The 14,546-nt window shown below is 46.7% G+C and overlaps 2 protein-coding genes and 1 long non-coding RNA gene across 3 annotated transcripts; 2 read left to right on the top strand and 1 right to left on the bottom strand.

Annotated features, from left to right (window-relative positions):
• The first annotated feature begins 6,034 nt into the window (after positions 1-6,034).
• On the top strand, positions 6,035-6,679 carry LOC120646344. Its single transcript, XR_005664392.1, has 3 exons — positions 6,035-6,143; positions 6,233-6,430; positions 6,511-6,679. It is a non-coding gene; the product is annotated as an uncharacterized LOC120646344 (long non-coding RNA).
• Positions 6,680-10,563: 3,884 nt separating this feature from the next.
• LOC120646343 (ergosterol biosynthetic protein 28-like) lies at positions 10,564-11,578 on the top strand. Its single transcript, XM_039922953.1, has 3 exons — positions 10,564-10,814; positions 10,888-11,094; positions 11,313-11,578. The coding sequence occupies exons 1-3, from the start codon at positions 10,673-10,675 to the stop codon at positions 11,393-11,395; spliced, it is 432 nt and encodes a 143-aa protein (XP_039778887.1). The 5' UTR covers positions 10,564-10,672; the 3' UTR covers positions 11,396-11,578.
• A 1,432-nt stretch (positions 11,579-13,010) lies between these two features.
• LOC120644813 lies at positions 13,011-14,546 on the bottom strand. The gene is made up of 3 exons (XM_039921532.1): positions 14,401-14,546; positions 13,485-14,320; positions 13,011-13,375 (listed from the first exon to the last, which is right to left on the bottom strand). Exons 2-3 carry the CDS (start codon positions 13,803-13,805, stop codon positions 13,124-13,126), a joined length of 573 nt encoding a protein of 190 aa, XP_039777466.1. The 5' UTR covers positions 13,806-14,320; positions 14,401-14,546; the 3' UTR covers positions 13,011-13,123.

Raw genomic sequence — 14,546 nt, 5'->3', positions numbered from 1 at the left:
TTAATCTTGCTCCTAATCGCGTTCCCGTAGTTTGTTCTAGCGGTAGCCTGTTAATTTTTACAGTAGATTTAATTCCTTGCTCTAGGTTTAACTTAATTTCCTGCTTAATTAAAATCAAAAAACCTCGAAAAGGTAATATCTTGCATCTTGGTTGGTTTACAAGTTTTGCTCAAAACCTGCATGATGTATTTGTTAGCCAAAATTTTATCATAGAGCTCCGCCCTAGGTCCTTTTCTGAGCTGGCTTCGCCACTGGCTGCCTGGTAGGGGGCCAGGGCAGGGGCAAGCGGCGGACCCCCGCGGCCGGGCAGGCCGGCAGGCAGGGGCCAGCGCGGCGTCGGCGGCGGCTTGGCTGCGCAGCCCTTTTCTCCTCGCCATCCCCTTTCTATGTGAAACAGGAGCTAGCCTTTGTTGCACAGGAACATGTGAGAGTGCTATCCTCCCGGCGGCTTTGTTTGTTTTGTTTGTTCTTGAGTTGCCTGATCCGATCTTTCGAAAGCTAATGATTTTGTCACCGGGGATGATTGGATCCAGAGGCAGAGACAAGGCAGAGGCGCAGAGCACTGGAGTTGGAGTAGGACACCTTCGTCAACAAGAAGCTAAGAAGCATCCAGGGGTAGAAATTTTTGAATAGTTGCTTGGTCACATTCATTGAAAGGGAATTCTTCTTGCAAGCTAAGGATCAGGACATCATCTCTTATTTTCAAACCATTAAGAATCGAAAAGTTAAACTGTAGGCTGAAATTTGTAAGATTTCTTATCATTTTGTTATTTTATCCTTTATATATTTGACATGTTGCAATTTGGATATGTTGATCATTTAGTATATCTATTATCTTCATATCGAAAAATTTCAAGTTATGCCATGATAAATGTTATGATTTTGATGCTTAATTATGCTTAATTTCAGAGCATAGCATGCCATGAAAAGAAAATGGGCGCATTAGAACAAAGTAATAAAAAAACTTGAAAATATTAATTTACCTTGACATCCAACTGTTTGTGAATCCAGTAGGGGGCAGGCATGCAAACACAATAAGCAGATTTTTTTTGAGTCATGACATTGAAAATTTGACCTATACTTATGTTGTAATTGATGGAATTAGATTGGAACGAGGAGGAGAGAGGAGGACAAGAAAAAGGAGGCCACGCCGCGCACGTCGTCAAGCCCATAGGTGAGCGGCATAACCAACCTCTCTTTCCGTGTTATGCATAAGCCCATATATAAGTGAGCGGCATAAGCCCATAGATCACGTAACTTAGTCGTCTCCCGTTCGAAAGAGATACGGTTCGAAATATGCAGCTCTTTGTATATATGGAACCGTATGTGTTTCGAATTGTCCACGTCATTTGGACAGCCCAAGGGTGCGTAGATATGGTTAGTTTTTATGGTCAACTCCGATCCGTGCCAGAGTTTCGGCATCACCTCCGTGTTGTTCTCCGGATACACAATCTCCTTGACAGGACGTGTATTTGGAGAGCAGCGGGGAGGTGCTGCCGAAATTTTGTCTCGGCTAGGAGTGGATCATGGAAACCAACCATATCTACGCATCCTCGGGTGGGATTAGGACCTATCTTCACCTATTAGAGTTTGTTAGATATCGTGTATATGAAATCGATTTTTAAATTTCTCGCTCGTATGTTAAAGGATGGATGACCGTGAGTGGATGTACAAGGGCTGGCAGAGCGAACAAGAGTATATTGAGTTTGCTCTAAAGGTCAATGACTTTTTGGAAAAGGCATTTGATAGAGGACAGAGTAGAATGTCGTGTCCATGCACCAAGTGTCAAAATAGGATACATCAATCACAACTCACTATGGGTAAACATATTATCACAAATGGGTTTGTGCAAAACTATACCCGGTGGATCTGCCATGGTGAAGCCCATCGTGCGAGAGAAGAGGTAGTCAGACAACGCATCGATGATTATGATGCTGATGCCGGTTGCGCAGACATGTTAGCTGACTTTCATGAAGCACACTTCGAAGAAGGACCTAGAGAGGAACCGCTAGAGCCTACGGCAAAGCAGTATTACGACAGGTTGTCTGCGGCACAGAAACCACTTCACCAGCATACCAATGTTTCTCAGTTCGATGCTATTGCACGTGTACTGGCCCTAAAGTCTGAGTGTGGCATTAGTCAAGATGGCTTCGACAAAATGTTGATGGTTTTTGGTAGTCTGCTTCCGGAAGGACACATTCTTCCAAAGAGCATGTACGAGGCACAAAAACTTATTCGTAGTCTTAAGATGCCATATGAGAAGATACATGCTTGTCCGAAGGGATGCATGTTGTTTAGGAAAGAACATGCAGACGCAAATTACTGTACAAAATGTAAATCATCTCGGTGGCTGGAGGTAGATTCTGGTGATGGTCAAAAGAAACAGCTCAAAATCCCCGTGAAAATCGTACGGTACCTTCCATTCATACCGAGAATCCAACGTCTGTTCATGACCGAGGATTCAGCACAACAGATGAGATGGCACAAAAACGGCAAACGCTACCGACCTGAGAAGATGATACATCCATCCGATGGTGAAGCATGGAAACATTTTGACAGGCGTCACATAATGAAAGCTCTGGAGGCTCGAAATGCACGTGTTGCGTTGGCAACAGATGGATTCAATACTTATGGAATGACGGCTGCCCCGTATAGTTGTTGGCCCGTGTTTGTTATCCCTCTCAACCTCCCCCCTGGAGTTATCTTTCAACGGCAGAACATATTCTTGTCGTTGATAATTCCTGGATATCCGGGGGATAATATGAGTGTGTATATGGAGCCTCTTATTGATGATTTGCTCCATGCTTGGGAGGAAGGTGTATGGACATATGACCGAGCTACAAAGACAAACTTCAAAATGCGAGTGTGGTACATGTACTCCCTGCATAACTTGCCAGCGTATGCGATATTCTGCGGATGGTGTGTGCACGGGAAGTTCCCTCGCTCAGTATGCAAGGCAGCTATGGGGTTCATCTGGTTGGCGAAGCGTGGCAAGTATTCTTCGTTCGACAAGCACCGACAATTCCTCCCTATTGACCATCAATTCCGACGTGACATCAAGAACTTTACGAAAGGTGTCGTGGTTGATGAACCTCCACCGCAGATGATGTCAGGTGTCGCGGTCCGTGAGTGGTTACAGTCGCTGATGGTTAAAGAAGGTGGTGGTTTTGTAGGCTATGGCGAAGAACATGCCTGGACTCAGAAGTCGGGCCTGTGGAGGCTTCCCTACATGGATGATCTTCTTCTTCCTCATAACATTGATATGATGCACTCGGAAAAAAATATTGCTGAGACACTCTGGGGTACAATCATGGACATTCTTGATAAAACAAAGGACAATGTTAAGGCCCGAGTGGATCAAGCTACTTTATGCGATAGACCAAAATTGAATATTCCGCCACCCAAAGATGGTAAGAAATGGAAAAAGCCTGCAGCTGAATTCGTCCCGAAGAAGCACCAAAGAAAAGAAGTACTAGAATGGTTCCAGACTTTAATGTTCCCCGATGGGTATGCAGCGAATCTAAGGAGAGGAGTCAACTTATCTACTATGCGAATCAATGGGCTGAAGAGTCATGACTACCACATATGGATTGAGCGGCTCCTTCCGGTGATGGTTCAAGGCTATCTCGCTGACCATGTCTGGCAAGTGCTGGCGGAGTTAAGCAATTTCTTCCGCCAACTATGTGCTAAGGAGTTGTCTCGGGCTATGGTTGAACAAATGGAAAAATTGGCCCCTGTGTTGCTTTGTAAGTTGGAGAAAATCTTTCCACCCAGCTTCTTCAATCCGATGCAGCATATGATTTTGCACCTCCCGTATGAGGCACGGATGGGGGGGCCTGTTCAGGGACGTTGGTGCTACTCGATTGAGAGACAACAAAAGATCCTTTGAACCAAATGCAAAAATAAATGCAAAATAGAAGCTTCCATTGCAGAAGCATACATTCTGGATGAAGTCTCCAACTACACAACAAAATACTTTGGTGAAACCCTTCCAAGCGTGCACAATCCACCCACTCGTTACAATGAAGCTGAAAATGAAACGAACCTCAGCCTATTCAAAGGGCAACTTGGAAGTGCAAGTGGTGCGACTCCTAAGACCTTACTCAATGAAGAGTTGCGCACTATCATGATGTATGTGTTGACCAACCTAGTGGAAGTCGAGCCGTACATACAGTAAGTTCTCAACAAACTATTTGCTCGAGTATTAACTATTCTGCATCCAACCCCCTTTACCTCTCATTTATATAGGGAATTTACTCAACAATTCTGGCATCGCCGAAGAGTTCCAACCCCGCACAAAGTTGACACCCTTCTTAAGTCCAGTGCGGGACAAAGAGCCCCCGATTTCATTTCTTGGTTCAAGCACAAGGTATAACAAATCCTCATACTTGTTAGACATTTGAAGTTTCTTGTCCGTGCGAATAGTATAACAAACCATCATACTTCTACCTGCAGGCCCAAAATGATGCGTAAATGTGTCCCGAGTTGAGACAAGTTGCCAATGGTTGTGCCTATAGGGTCTTGTCATACTCCGGTTATGATGTCAATGGATATCGCTTTCACACAAAAAGCCACGAGCAGAGTCGGCCCAATCGAAGAACTACAAATTCCGGCGTTTGTACGACATCCCTTGATGGGGTCGAGTATTATGGCATAATTGAGGAAATCTATGAACTCACATTTCATGGTTGCAAACCTCTTAAGCCTGTCATATTCAAATGCCATTGGTTTGATCCTAACGAAGTGCGACGGACTCCTCATCTCGGCCTAGTCGAAATTCGCCAGTCATCAGTGTATTCAGGAGACGATGTCTATATTGTGGCTCAACAAGCCACGCAAGTTTATTATCTTTCATATCCGTGCAAAACTAACGATCGCCTTACGGGTTGGGACGTGGTGTACAAGGTATCACCACACGGTAAAGTAACTATTCCAAATAATGAGGATTACAACATAGACCCAAACAAATATGACGGGGAGTTCTTTCAAGAAGATGGGCTTGAAGGGCATTGTGAGATAGACTTAACCGGAGTGATCAAAATGGAAGTACACGATGATGAAATGGTTGATGACGAGGACGACATTGATGAGGAGGTTCATAATGCGAAGGACCTAGAATTACTTGAGCGATTACAATTAGGTGATGACAATGAGGATGAAACTCCACCTTTAGAGCACGGGCTTGAACTTCTCGACTTGCGTGATAGTGATGATGAGACATATGATCCAGCTAATCCCGATGAAGATGATTATTTCTAATACATGTATGATCCATACTATTTGATTTCTTAATGTTGCTTTTTAATTATGTCGTATTTTTTTCTCTCTTTATAAGATCGTTTTGTATATATGTGATGATTGGTTTACTATTTTTAATTGCAGCTGATTGAAGAAAGATGCCGGGCGGCGGACTTCAACGATCGGCCACCTCACTGTACAGAAGAATGATGCCACACTCGGATGCTGGTGTGGGCTCCGATAGGAGTTCCAGGTTGGGGCGAGGCAAGGGTCGAGGGAAGGGTGGACCCAAGAGGGGTCGAGGGAAGGGTGGAGGCAGGAGGCGTCGGGAGCCTTCGCCTGTACCACCGTCTGAGGAGGAGGAGGAGGAGGAGGAGAAGGAGGAGGAGGAGGTGGAGCCTGCCCAGGACCAGGAGCAGGAGCGGGAGGAAGAGTGGCAGGCGGACTCGTAGGAGGAGGGGGGGTCGTCTAGTGCTGAGGAGGACACGGCCGAGGATACCTCTACGCCGGCTGTCTGGTTGCGAGGTCCCTCGCGACTCCCAAATAGGCCGATACCTGTTGCCTTGCGATCGCTGATTCGACCGTCCGGGGATATGTAAGTAATTTGACATTTTATTACTACCTTTTTCATTTCCTAACTCGAAAATTACATTACAAACTAATATTTTCTCTTAATCAATGGTTGCAGGAGTTGGACTGTCCTCAGTGGCGGTGCTCACAAACGCAAGGTCAACGACATCTTGGGTCTTTTGTGCAGGGAGCACTTCCCAGGCCTGCTCCACTATCAAGCACGATACGAGACGGCCTGGACGTGGGACCACAACATCACCGCCAACAACGATCAGTTGGATCGGAGCGACAGAGCCTTTGAGAACAAGGCGGAGCGGGTAAAGGGCGAGCTCTGGGTAAGTTTTTTCCGTCAAAAAATGGTGAATACATCACATTCATTCAATATTTTTTCAATGATGACATGATCCATTGTCTTTATATGCAGGATTTTTACAGGTGTGATGAGGGATACGAGGAGCGGGCGGCGATTGTGGTTGACAATCGATGCGTTAAACTCATCAAGGACATGCATTATGAGGCGCAAGTCCAGTGCGTCATCAACTTTTGTGCACTTTTCCTAAAGCAGAAGATCGGGAAGCCTGAGGCGAGAGAGTTGAAGCTGACCCGAGAGCAATATTTATAGGTAAGTTTAAGTTTATTTTGAGATTAAAAACATCGTTAAATGTTTCTCTTCTTACTTGTCATGCATTTGATCACGTGTAGGTTCCTGTGTGGTGGTGTCGTAATGATACCGTGTGCTGGGAGCGCATAGTGGACAAGTGGTTCGACCCGGAGTGGCAGGAGAAGCACGATGCTGGCCGTCAGCGGTGATTGCTGATGCCAGGTCCAGCGCACCACCAAGGCAGCCTCAACAACGACGAGTACAGGGCCAGATGGGTACACACTACACAGACTGATTTCTCTAATCTAACGTTCAATTCAGCATAATTGGTAATCAACTTTTTCTTTTTTTTGCAGTCGTCCTCACATGAAGGCCAGGAGTGCCCCCCATTCATGGGATGGGCTCTGGCCCGCAAGGGCAAGGCGACATCCAACGTCACCTACAACTCTGACGACCCGCCCTCGGCGTACAGCAACCCGTCCGTCCACAGTCGTATCCAGGCGTACACAGAGATGGGAAGACAGGTCCATGGGCCAGACTGGGATCCGAGGACCCAGCCCCTTGATGGAGAAGTGAAGGCGGGAGGAGGCAAGAAACATGGGCGCTACTATGTTGGCGACAGCCTTGTAGACACGGCCAGCACTCCCACCCTCTCCCAGATTTGAGCGAGGAGCACGGCCAATAGCCCGGCCATACGCCCACGGCTGTCCGCGTCGCAGCTCCAAGTGCAGGAAATTCAGGTTTTTTTCTTATTTATTCATAGTTCATTCGTTTTGTACATATATTTGATTTGCATTGTAACATTGTCATGAAATATTGTAGAACCAAATGCTAGCGCAAAAGGCGGCATACGAGGCGGCGTTGGCCGAAGAGAGGAGATTACGACAAGAGAACGAGCAGAAGCAGGCAGCCGAGATGGCCCAGATGTACAACTACATTCGAAGTCTTTCTATCCAAATGGGTAATCCCATCCCAGCCATGCAATTCCCTGTGGCTCCTGCTTCTACTACTCCTCCGGTGAGTATCTTGATTTTCGTTTGCGGTAATTTGGTCGATCTAGTTTTGCAAATCAAATTCGAAACTGAAGTTTCGAATTACAAGATGCATTATCATAGGAATTCAAAATCAGGTATTTCAATGAAAGTTTGAACTTCTGTTGAGCATTAGACTAAAAGCGGTCTGCACAGATTTGCTAGTGCGTCATATGAGGGTAGAGGGCAGCCCTACGGTATATATAGGAATGTTCTAAAGCAAATTGTATTTTCAACAGAGGGAGTATTGTTTATTTGGAGCACCCAATATATGAGCTACAAAATCCACAGCTGAAAGTGTCCTCGGATTAAAATGGTTTATGCTACCTGAAATCCAAATTCAATGTTAATAATATATTGTAGTACAAATTTCAACATTTTTGACATGTGTAGATGAAAATGTTTATATTGGTAAGTTAAAGTCCGGAGATATGGTTTCATGCATTATCTTGACACCAAGCTCAAAGAAGCTAGGCTAAAGTTATATTCTTGGATAAAGTTTTTCCTTGCAAGATTGAGTTGCTCTTTTTACATCTGATCCTTTACCTGCTTCGACCTCTCTACAGCGGTTGGATCTTTAAGCTCCTTTCATGAATTATAACTTAAGAACTTGGTTTTTGTCTCACCTGCAATTTATTGTCTTACATTTTTTGCAGAATCTATCGGCGGCATCGAATACACCAGAATTGTCGCCGGGCGTACAAAACATGTTGCCACCTCAGCTCAACGCCCCACCGGCGTTCGACGGCCCACCTCAGCCATGAACTTGTTAATTTGTGCCTCTATAGATGTAAACTTGATGATGCTAGGAGGATTTTAAATAAGGATTTGTGGATATGTAAACTTGTGAACTTAATTTATGCATTGACTTGTGAATTTGCGGTTTGTCATGATATATATATATATATATATATATATATATATATATATTGCATGTGCTTGTTATGATATATGATCTATGATATATGGTTTGAGTGGGTACTTTAAACGCGAAAAAAACAGGTTGTTTCTGGTTACTTTGCCGTGTGCCATGGGCTTGGCACACGGTAAAGTGTGCACAATTCGCCGTGTGCCAGGAGGCGGCACACGGCGAACTGACCATCCTTTGCCGTGTGCCGCGGGCCCGGCGCACGGCGAACTAATTATCTTCGCCGTGTGCCTGAAATCGTGGCGCGTGGCGAATTCATCCCGACGCCGTCAGGTTCCGGTCCCGCCGTCTTCTTGCTTTTTTGCGCCGTGTACCTCGACAAACACACGGCAAAATTTTTTGCCGTGTGCCCGAAATTTGGCACACGGCAAACTCGGCCTTTGCCGTGCCTGTAGTTACCGTCAGCGCTTCGCCGTGCGCGACCCTCCGCAAAATCTTCACCGTGTGCCCGGGGGGCTTCGCCGTTTGCCTGGGGCACACGGCGAAGTATCGAAATCCGGTAGTGATTAGATTTGTCGCACCTTGAAGTATTTTTAGGAATTTTTTGGGAATTTTTCATTTTTTTGAATTTAAATTTAAATTTTGAATTTGGGCCGGTTTGGTACTGGCCCAAACCGGAACTGGACCGGACCGGACCGGTTTGACCGGTAACCGGTCAAGCCGGACCGGTTCCCACCGGTTAGGGAAACCCTGGTCATGGCGTCATCCATCCCTACAAGCGTCACCATGGTTTGTAGGGATGGGTGACACCATGACCCGCCCCTACAAATGGGTACATACCCGTCCCTGCAAATCGAATTTTAGCTGTGAGAAGTAGGGGCGGGTACGGTACCCGCCCCCCAAAATACGTTTTTTTCCCACCCCCTAAAAATCATTTTTGTAGTACCATACTTAACCAAAGGTATCATCAGTTTCTCTCAATGAAAGAATAAGATTATTCAGTGTTCCTTCTGACAAATGAGCATCTTTTGCACGTTGTTACTTGCTAGTATATAATTAGCCAGCTTGGATTGTAGTTTAGGTCGAGAGCTGTTGCTGTCAGACTGGACGGAGTAGCCGCGCACAGCTAATTAAACATTTTAGGCCAAAACGAGTGCATGAAGCACGCCGGTTCGGCAGGAAGAAAAAACAGGCATCACCACATGGTTCCAAAGTTTTGAAACTTAAAGAAATTAAACCATAGTTTGAAATGGAGCATCCAAATTAAAATTCGATTGTATTAATAAAATATAAAATGTGGTAGGAATAGTTGTTTTGTCGGTTTGTTTGCTAGATTCCGCGAAGACCATCACGGCATCTTGCGATACTTAATATAAGTGATTACGGTATCAGTTTATGTCAACTATACATTCAGTGTTCCATGTGATACTGCCAGAAAATGGAGCATTTGTCGTTGGCGTTAGTACTAGCTGCATTTTGAGCCGGTACTAATGCATGCATTTAGTACCGGTCCTAAAGAACATTGCCCCAGGGAGCCATTTAGTACCAGTTGAGAGTACTAATAACTGGTACTAAAACAGCTCCTCCAACAATGGCTAGATACCCTGGAGGCAATTTAGTACCGGCTAGTGGCTTCAACCGGTACTAAATTGCCTAGACGCAACTTATTACCGCTTGATACTAAATTGCCTCATCTAGTACCGGTTGGAAACACCAATCGGTTAGTAAATACCCCAACACATTAAAACGGCCACACCTTCTTCCTCCCTGACCCTGAGCAGCTCATTTGTTCTTCATCATCATCCCTTGTTCATCCATAGTGCCATAGGGGAGGTGCCGCCCGATTTCTCCATTTTTCTTGGAGGTTCCACTCGTAGTGTTGTAAAGGTTAGCAACTCCGTCCTCTCTTGATTCATGGTTAGAAATTTAATTTTCGAGCATCTAAATTAAAATTCGATTGCATGAATAAAAGATAAAATGTGATAGGAATAGTTAGTTTGTCTGTTTGTTTGCAAGATTCCGCTAAGACCATCACGACATCTTGCGATACTTAATATAAGTGATTACGGTATCAGTTTATATCAACTATAATTACTTGTCTTGTCACTAAGAATGCGTTAGGAGGGTTCTTTTATATTCAAATGACATGACAGCTCCAGAGAAAGTTGATGTGGACTGAGAGTAGACTATAATTTAGCCATATTATTGATGTTCCGCACAGCTGAGTAGCTGCCCTACAAATAGAGGCGGAAGCAGCGCTAGCGTTTCTAAGCACTCGTGATCCAGGTATCCAGCTCGCAAAGCAAAGACACTCGCGCTTCCTCTATTCTGTAGTAGTCATTGCGCCAGGCACGTACGTAAGCCATGGCCGGAGCATGGAACAAGCGCAGCGTGCCGGCGCTGGGGTGGTGGCTCATCGCTGTCGGAACCTTCCGCTCCGCCTTCACCTGGTCCTGCTTCTTCGGTTCCGCGTCGCTCTGCTCGAGCACCTACTCTGAGATACCAAGTAATACGTGCTAGATCAGTACTTGTTTTAATGGTCCGTCCACTTAAACCTTACCATCTGGCCTGGTCTTCAGTGACCGGAGTACATGGGCGAACGGTTGCGGTGTGGACTCTGCTGTCGTGCACGCTGTGCTTCCTGTGTGCCTTCAACCTCGGCAGCAAGCCGCTCTACGCAGCCACCTTCCTGTCCTTCGTCTACGCCCTCGGCTACCTTGCCGTCGAGTGCTTTGTGTGCCACACCATCCGTGCAGCTAGTCTCACCACATTCATCTTCGTCGCAGGTACAGCGTCAGGTTTTGGTGGTTAAATTCGCTATCATACCGCTCTGTCTGCGTAAAAGTTTCCATCCACTATTTTTTAAGGTTTTTCCATCCACTATCACTCTATGGAGATGAATGTTGGGAGCAGGACAGAATTCATGCGTGGCTAATCCGCTGTTCAAGACCTCTGACTGAGATCTGAGAACTAAATTTAACCTGAATTCCCATTTCCAATGCAGGGATATCCATGGCCTGGATGCTGCTTCAGTGGAACTCCGATGGCCATGGCCCCCGTCCCCAAGGTGCTACCAAGCAGCACTGATCACATGGTTCTTTATTTTCCTGTCAAAATAGTGGGTATCTCCTGTGCCAGTTAATATAATCAAGTAATGTTAATAAGAGACTTTGCAGGGTCTCTAACACTTGGCCTATATGGGATTATTCTGTAATATTTTTTCAAATAACAATGAAAACCTCTAGCATTCAGATGAAGGGACACACACAATGATCTTATCTTACTATTGTTCACTACCGGACTGGCCTTGTTTGCCGAGTGTCGAATACACTCGGCAAAGGCCCTTTTGCACTCGGCAAAGGGTTTTATTTTCACCCGGTAATCACACCAATCATCCAATGTCACAAGTCACAAGTCACAAGTCACAAGTCTCGCTATTATTTCGCGTTAAATCGCGCGCTACGCGGCTGCCTTGATTCGAACCCGTGACCTCTTGCTTTGCGTTTAGCCTCCTCTACCACTCCAACCCTGTATTACATATGTCTAGATTCTGTTTTGATTCTCCACATATTATACTAATTCGAGATAAAATTGCTTGTTTGAGGCCCTAAACGTATTCAAATAAAAAACTTTTCAACTACAAAGTTCCTTAACTTTTCGAGATCTACAACTTTGATGTTGTAAGTTTTTTGATCCGAGGTCGTTTGCAAAATTTGAATTTCAAATTTGAGAAATTCAAACACATATTTGAAATCCTAAATGCATTCAAATAAAAAAGTTGTGAACTACAAAGTTTCTTAACTTTTCGAGATCTACAACTTTGCTGTTGTGAGTTTCTTCATCCGAGGTCATTTGAAATACTCCAAAAATTCTAATTCCAAATTCATCCGAGACGCTTTGCCGAGTGTATTTTTATGGCACTCGTGCAAAGCCTCTTTTTGCCGAGTGCCAATAAAATACACTCGGCAAAAAAATTAAGTAAAAAAAATTTAAAAATACCAAATGGACTTGAAAAATTACCAAAATTTCACGTTAAGCAATCTATGTTATCTATTGCCTATACAAAAAGTTTTGAACTCAAACAACAATTCGACCATCAATTTGACTCCAATTCTTATCGGATCATTCTCAACTCTATGATTTTTCTTCGGAGATGTATCGGTTTGTAAGCACGTACATGACAAAAGTGTGCGAAACTTCCTCAACTTTTTCTCACAACCGACACATATGATATTATGACATCTTGTCAAATCTCATAATTTTTAGACTTTGTTTGCTATTTTTAAAATTTTTAGAAAATTCAGAAATGGGATGTTTGCCGAGTGCCCACCCCTTGGCACTCGGCAAACACCTCTTTGCCGAGTGCCAACCTCTAGGCACTCGGCAAACAACCTTGTGTTGCCGAGTGCTTTTTTTTGCCGAGTGTTTTCTCGATGGCACTTGGCAAATATATTGTTTGCCGAGTGCCCGAAAAATTGCACTCGGCAAACCCCTTGGCACTCGGCAATGTTCGGGTTTCCGGTAGTGGTTGTTAATTATAAGCTCCTTTTAATGTCTCAATGACAAGCCTCACAAGATGCATTAGAGAAAAAAAATCAGAAATTCTTGGAAAATAGAAATATTATTCGCTCATCAATTTCGTAGATCATAAGGGTTAGGTAATTAGAACTGATTCGTATGCATGACTTGAGTATGGATGTAATTTAATGCAAAAATCATTATTTAAGGTAAATGTGTGCATGTTGATGAGGATGCCACTTTATGTGTTTGGGTGCGAACTTGTGAGTCTAAGGGTCCCCACGGTCCTCTCTCCTTTCAATAAATTAAAATAGCTTTACGAAGCGATTTGCGGAGCTGCTCAAGTTCCGCAGCAGCGGCGACCCATTGGGTGTGCGCGTCGCTCAGGCTCTGACACGCGGCGTTAAGCTCCGCCATCCTCGCCCTGCGCTCATCCTCCAGGGCCCGCCGAGCCGAGGCCAGCTCCTCCTCTGTCCTCCGGCGCTCCTCCGCGAACTCCTGGCCCTGTGCCCGCAGGGTCAGACGCTCCTGGTCTCGAAGCTCCATTTCCTGTGACACGCCAACAGGCGCGGGAAAGCAGGGATCAGAGACACCAGGGGTCGGAAACAAAATCGTAAGCCCAAAAATGGAATCCTAGGTCCGGCATTGGAGAGCTTACCACTAGCGCCGGTCCGAGGAGGGTGCCCATTAGCGTGGCCACGCTCGCTGCCGCCCCCCGGAGTCGCCCCCAGTCAAGCTCCCTCCGCGTGAAACCCTGCGTCAGGGCTAGCAGGCTTGAATCGTCGCCGGCTCCTTGTGCGGGCGCGGCCACGCCATCCTGCGGAAGGGGCGAGGCCGGCGCGCCCACTAACAGCGAGGAAGGCGCTGACGTGACAAGAGCTCCCGCACCCATCGTCCCGGCTGTCCCCATGGGCGTTGGGGCAGTGGCTTCCTGCACCGAGGGTGTCGAGCTCGCCGCCTCCGCTTCCGTGGCCACCATGGGTGCGGGGGTCGGCTCCCCGACCCCACCGGCGGAACCCCCGCAATTGTCGAAGGCGGAACGACCGCGTCGCCTGCGGCTGACTCCGTAGGCGCGGGGCCGACGACCGTTGCGGGGTCGGGTGAGGGGACGGCGACCGTTGCGGGGTCGGGTGTCGGCCCCTCGGGCCCTGCCGCGGCTTTGATGGTCGCTTGAGCCCCCGTCCCTTCGGCTGATCCGGCGTCATCGGTGGATGGGGTCGCCGCTGGACTCGCCGGTGAAGGCCCCGCTCGCAGCTCCTCGATCCGAACGGTCGGGGGAGTCGACCGTGATGACATCCACCGCCGGCGGGGAGGTCAGGCCCTTTTCCGCCCTGCGCCCCCTCTGGCGGTGAGACAGTCTCTGCAGCAGAGGTCATGGGGGCGTCGCCCTCTACGCCTCCGGACGCTGGCTCGACCACGGCATCTTGGGCCGCCCGCTGCTTGGAGAGAATCTTGCGCGGAGCAATCACCAGGCTACCGCGGGTGGCGTCCGCACTACAAAAAAAAGAAGAGTTTGTTAGCAAATCGCGCAAGCGAAAAGAAAGGACAAAACCTTCAAATCACGGGTCACATACCGTGTCGAGACCGAGCGGCCGCGCTTCGGGACCATCGACGCCACCGGTTCACCGTGGCGTTTCCCCAACACGTTCGCCGCTGGGCGCGGGTTGGATGCCCCAGCGGGGTGCGCGGAGTCGCGTAGAGACGCTGGGGGAGAAGACGG

Source organism: Panicum virgatum, chromosome 8K (assembly GCF_016808335.1).
Source record: "Panicum virgatum strain AP13 chromosome 8K, P.virgatum_v5, whole genome shotgun sequence".
In the NCBI taxonomy this organism is placed as follows: Eukaryota; Viridiplantae; Streptophyta; class Magnoliopsida; order Poales; family Poaceae; genus Panicum; species Panicum virgatum.
The sequence above is the reverse complement of the archived record's forward strand: the minus strand, read 5'-3'. Positions and strand labels throughout refer to the sequence as shown.

What these genes read in the sequence shown, in the direction of transcription:
- LOC120646343 (XM_039922953.1), top strand. Translation starts at nt 10,673, where the DNA reads ATGGCCGGAGCATGGAACAAGCGCAGCGTGCCGGCGCTGGGGTGGTGG. An exon ending in CACCTACTCTGAGATACCAA is followed by an intron (nt 10,815 to 10,887) that starts GTAATACGTGCT and finishes CCTGGTCTTCAG; the next exon opens with TGACCGGAGTACATGGGCGA. An exon ending in CACATTCATCTTCGTCGCAG is followed by an intron (nt 11,095 to 11,312) that starts GTACAGCGTCAG and finishes TTTCCAATGCAG; the next exon opens with GGATATCCATGGCCTGGATG.
- LOC120644813 (XM_039921532.1), bottom strand. Translation starts at nt 13,805, where the DNA reads ATGGTGGCCACGGAAGCGGAGGCGGCGAGCTCGACACCCTCGGTGCAG. An exon ending in TCCTCGGACCGGCGCTAGTG is followed by an intron (nt 13,376 to 13,484) that starts GTAAGCTCTCCA and finishes GGCGTGTCACAG; the next exon opens with GAAATGGAGCTTCGAGACCA.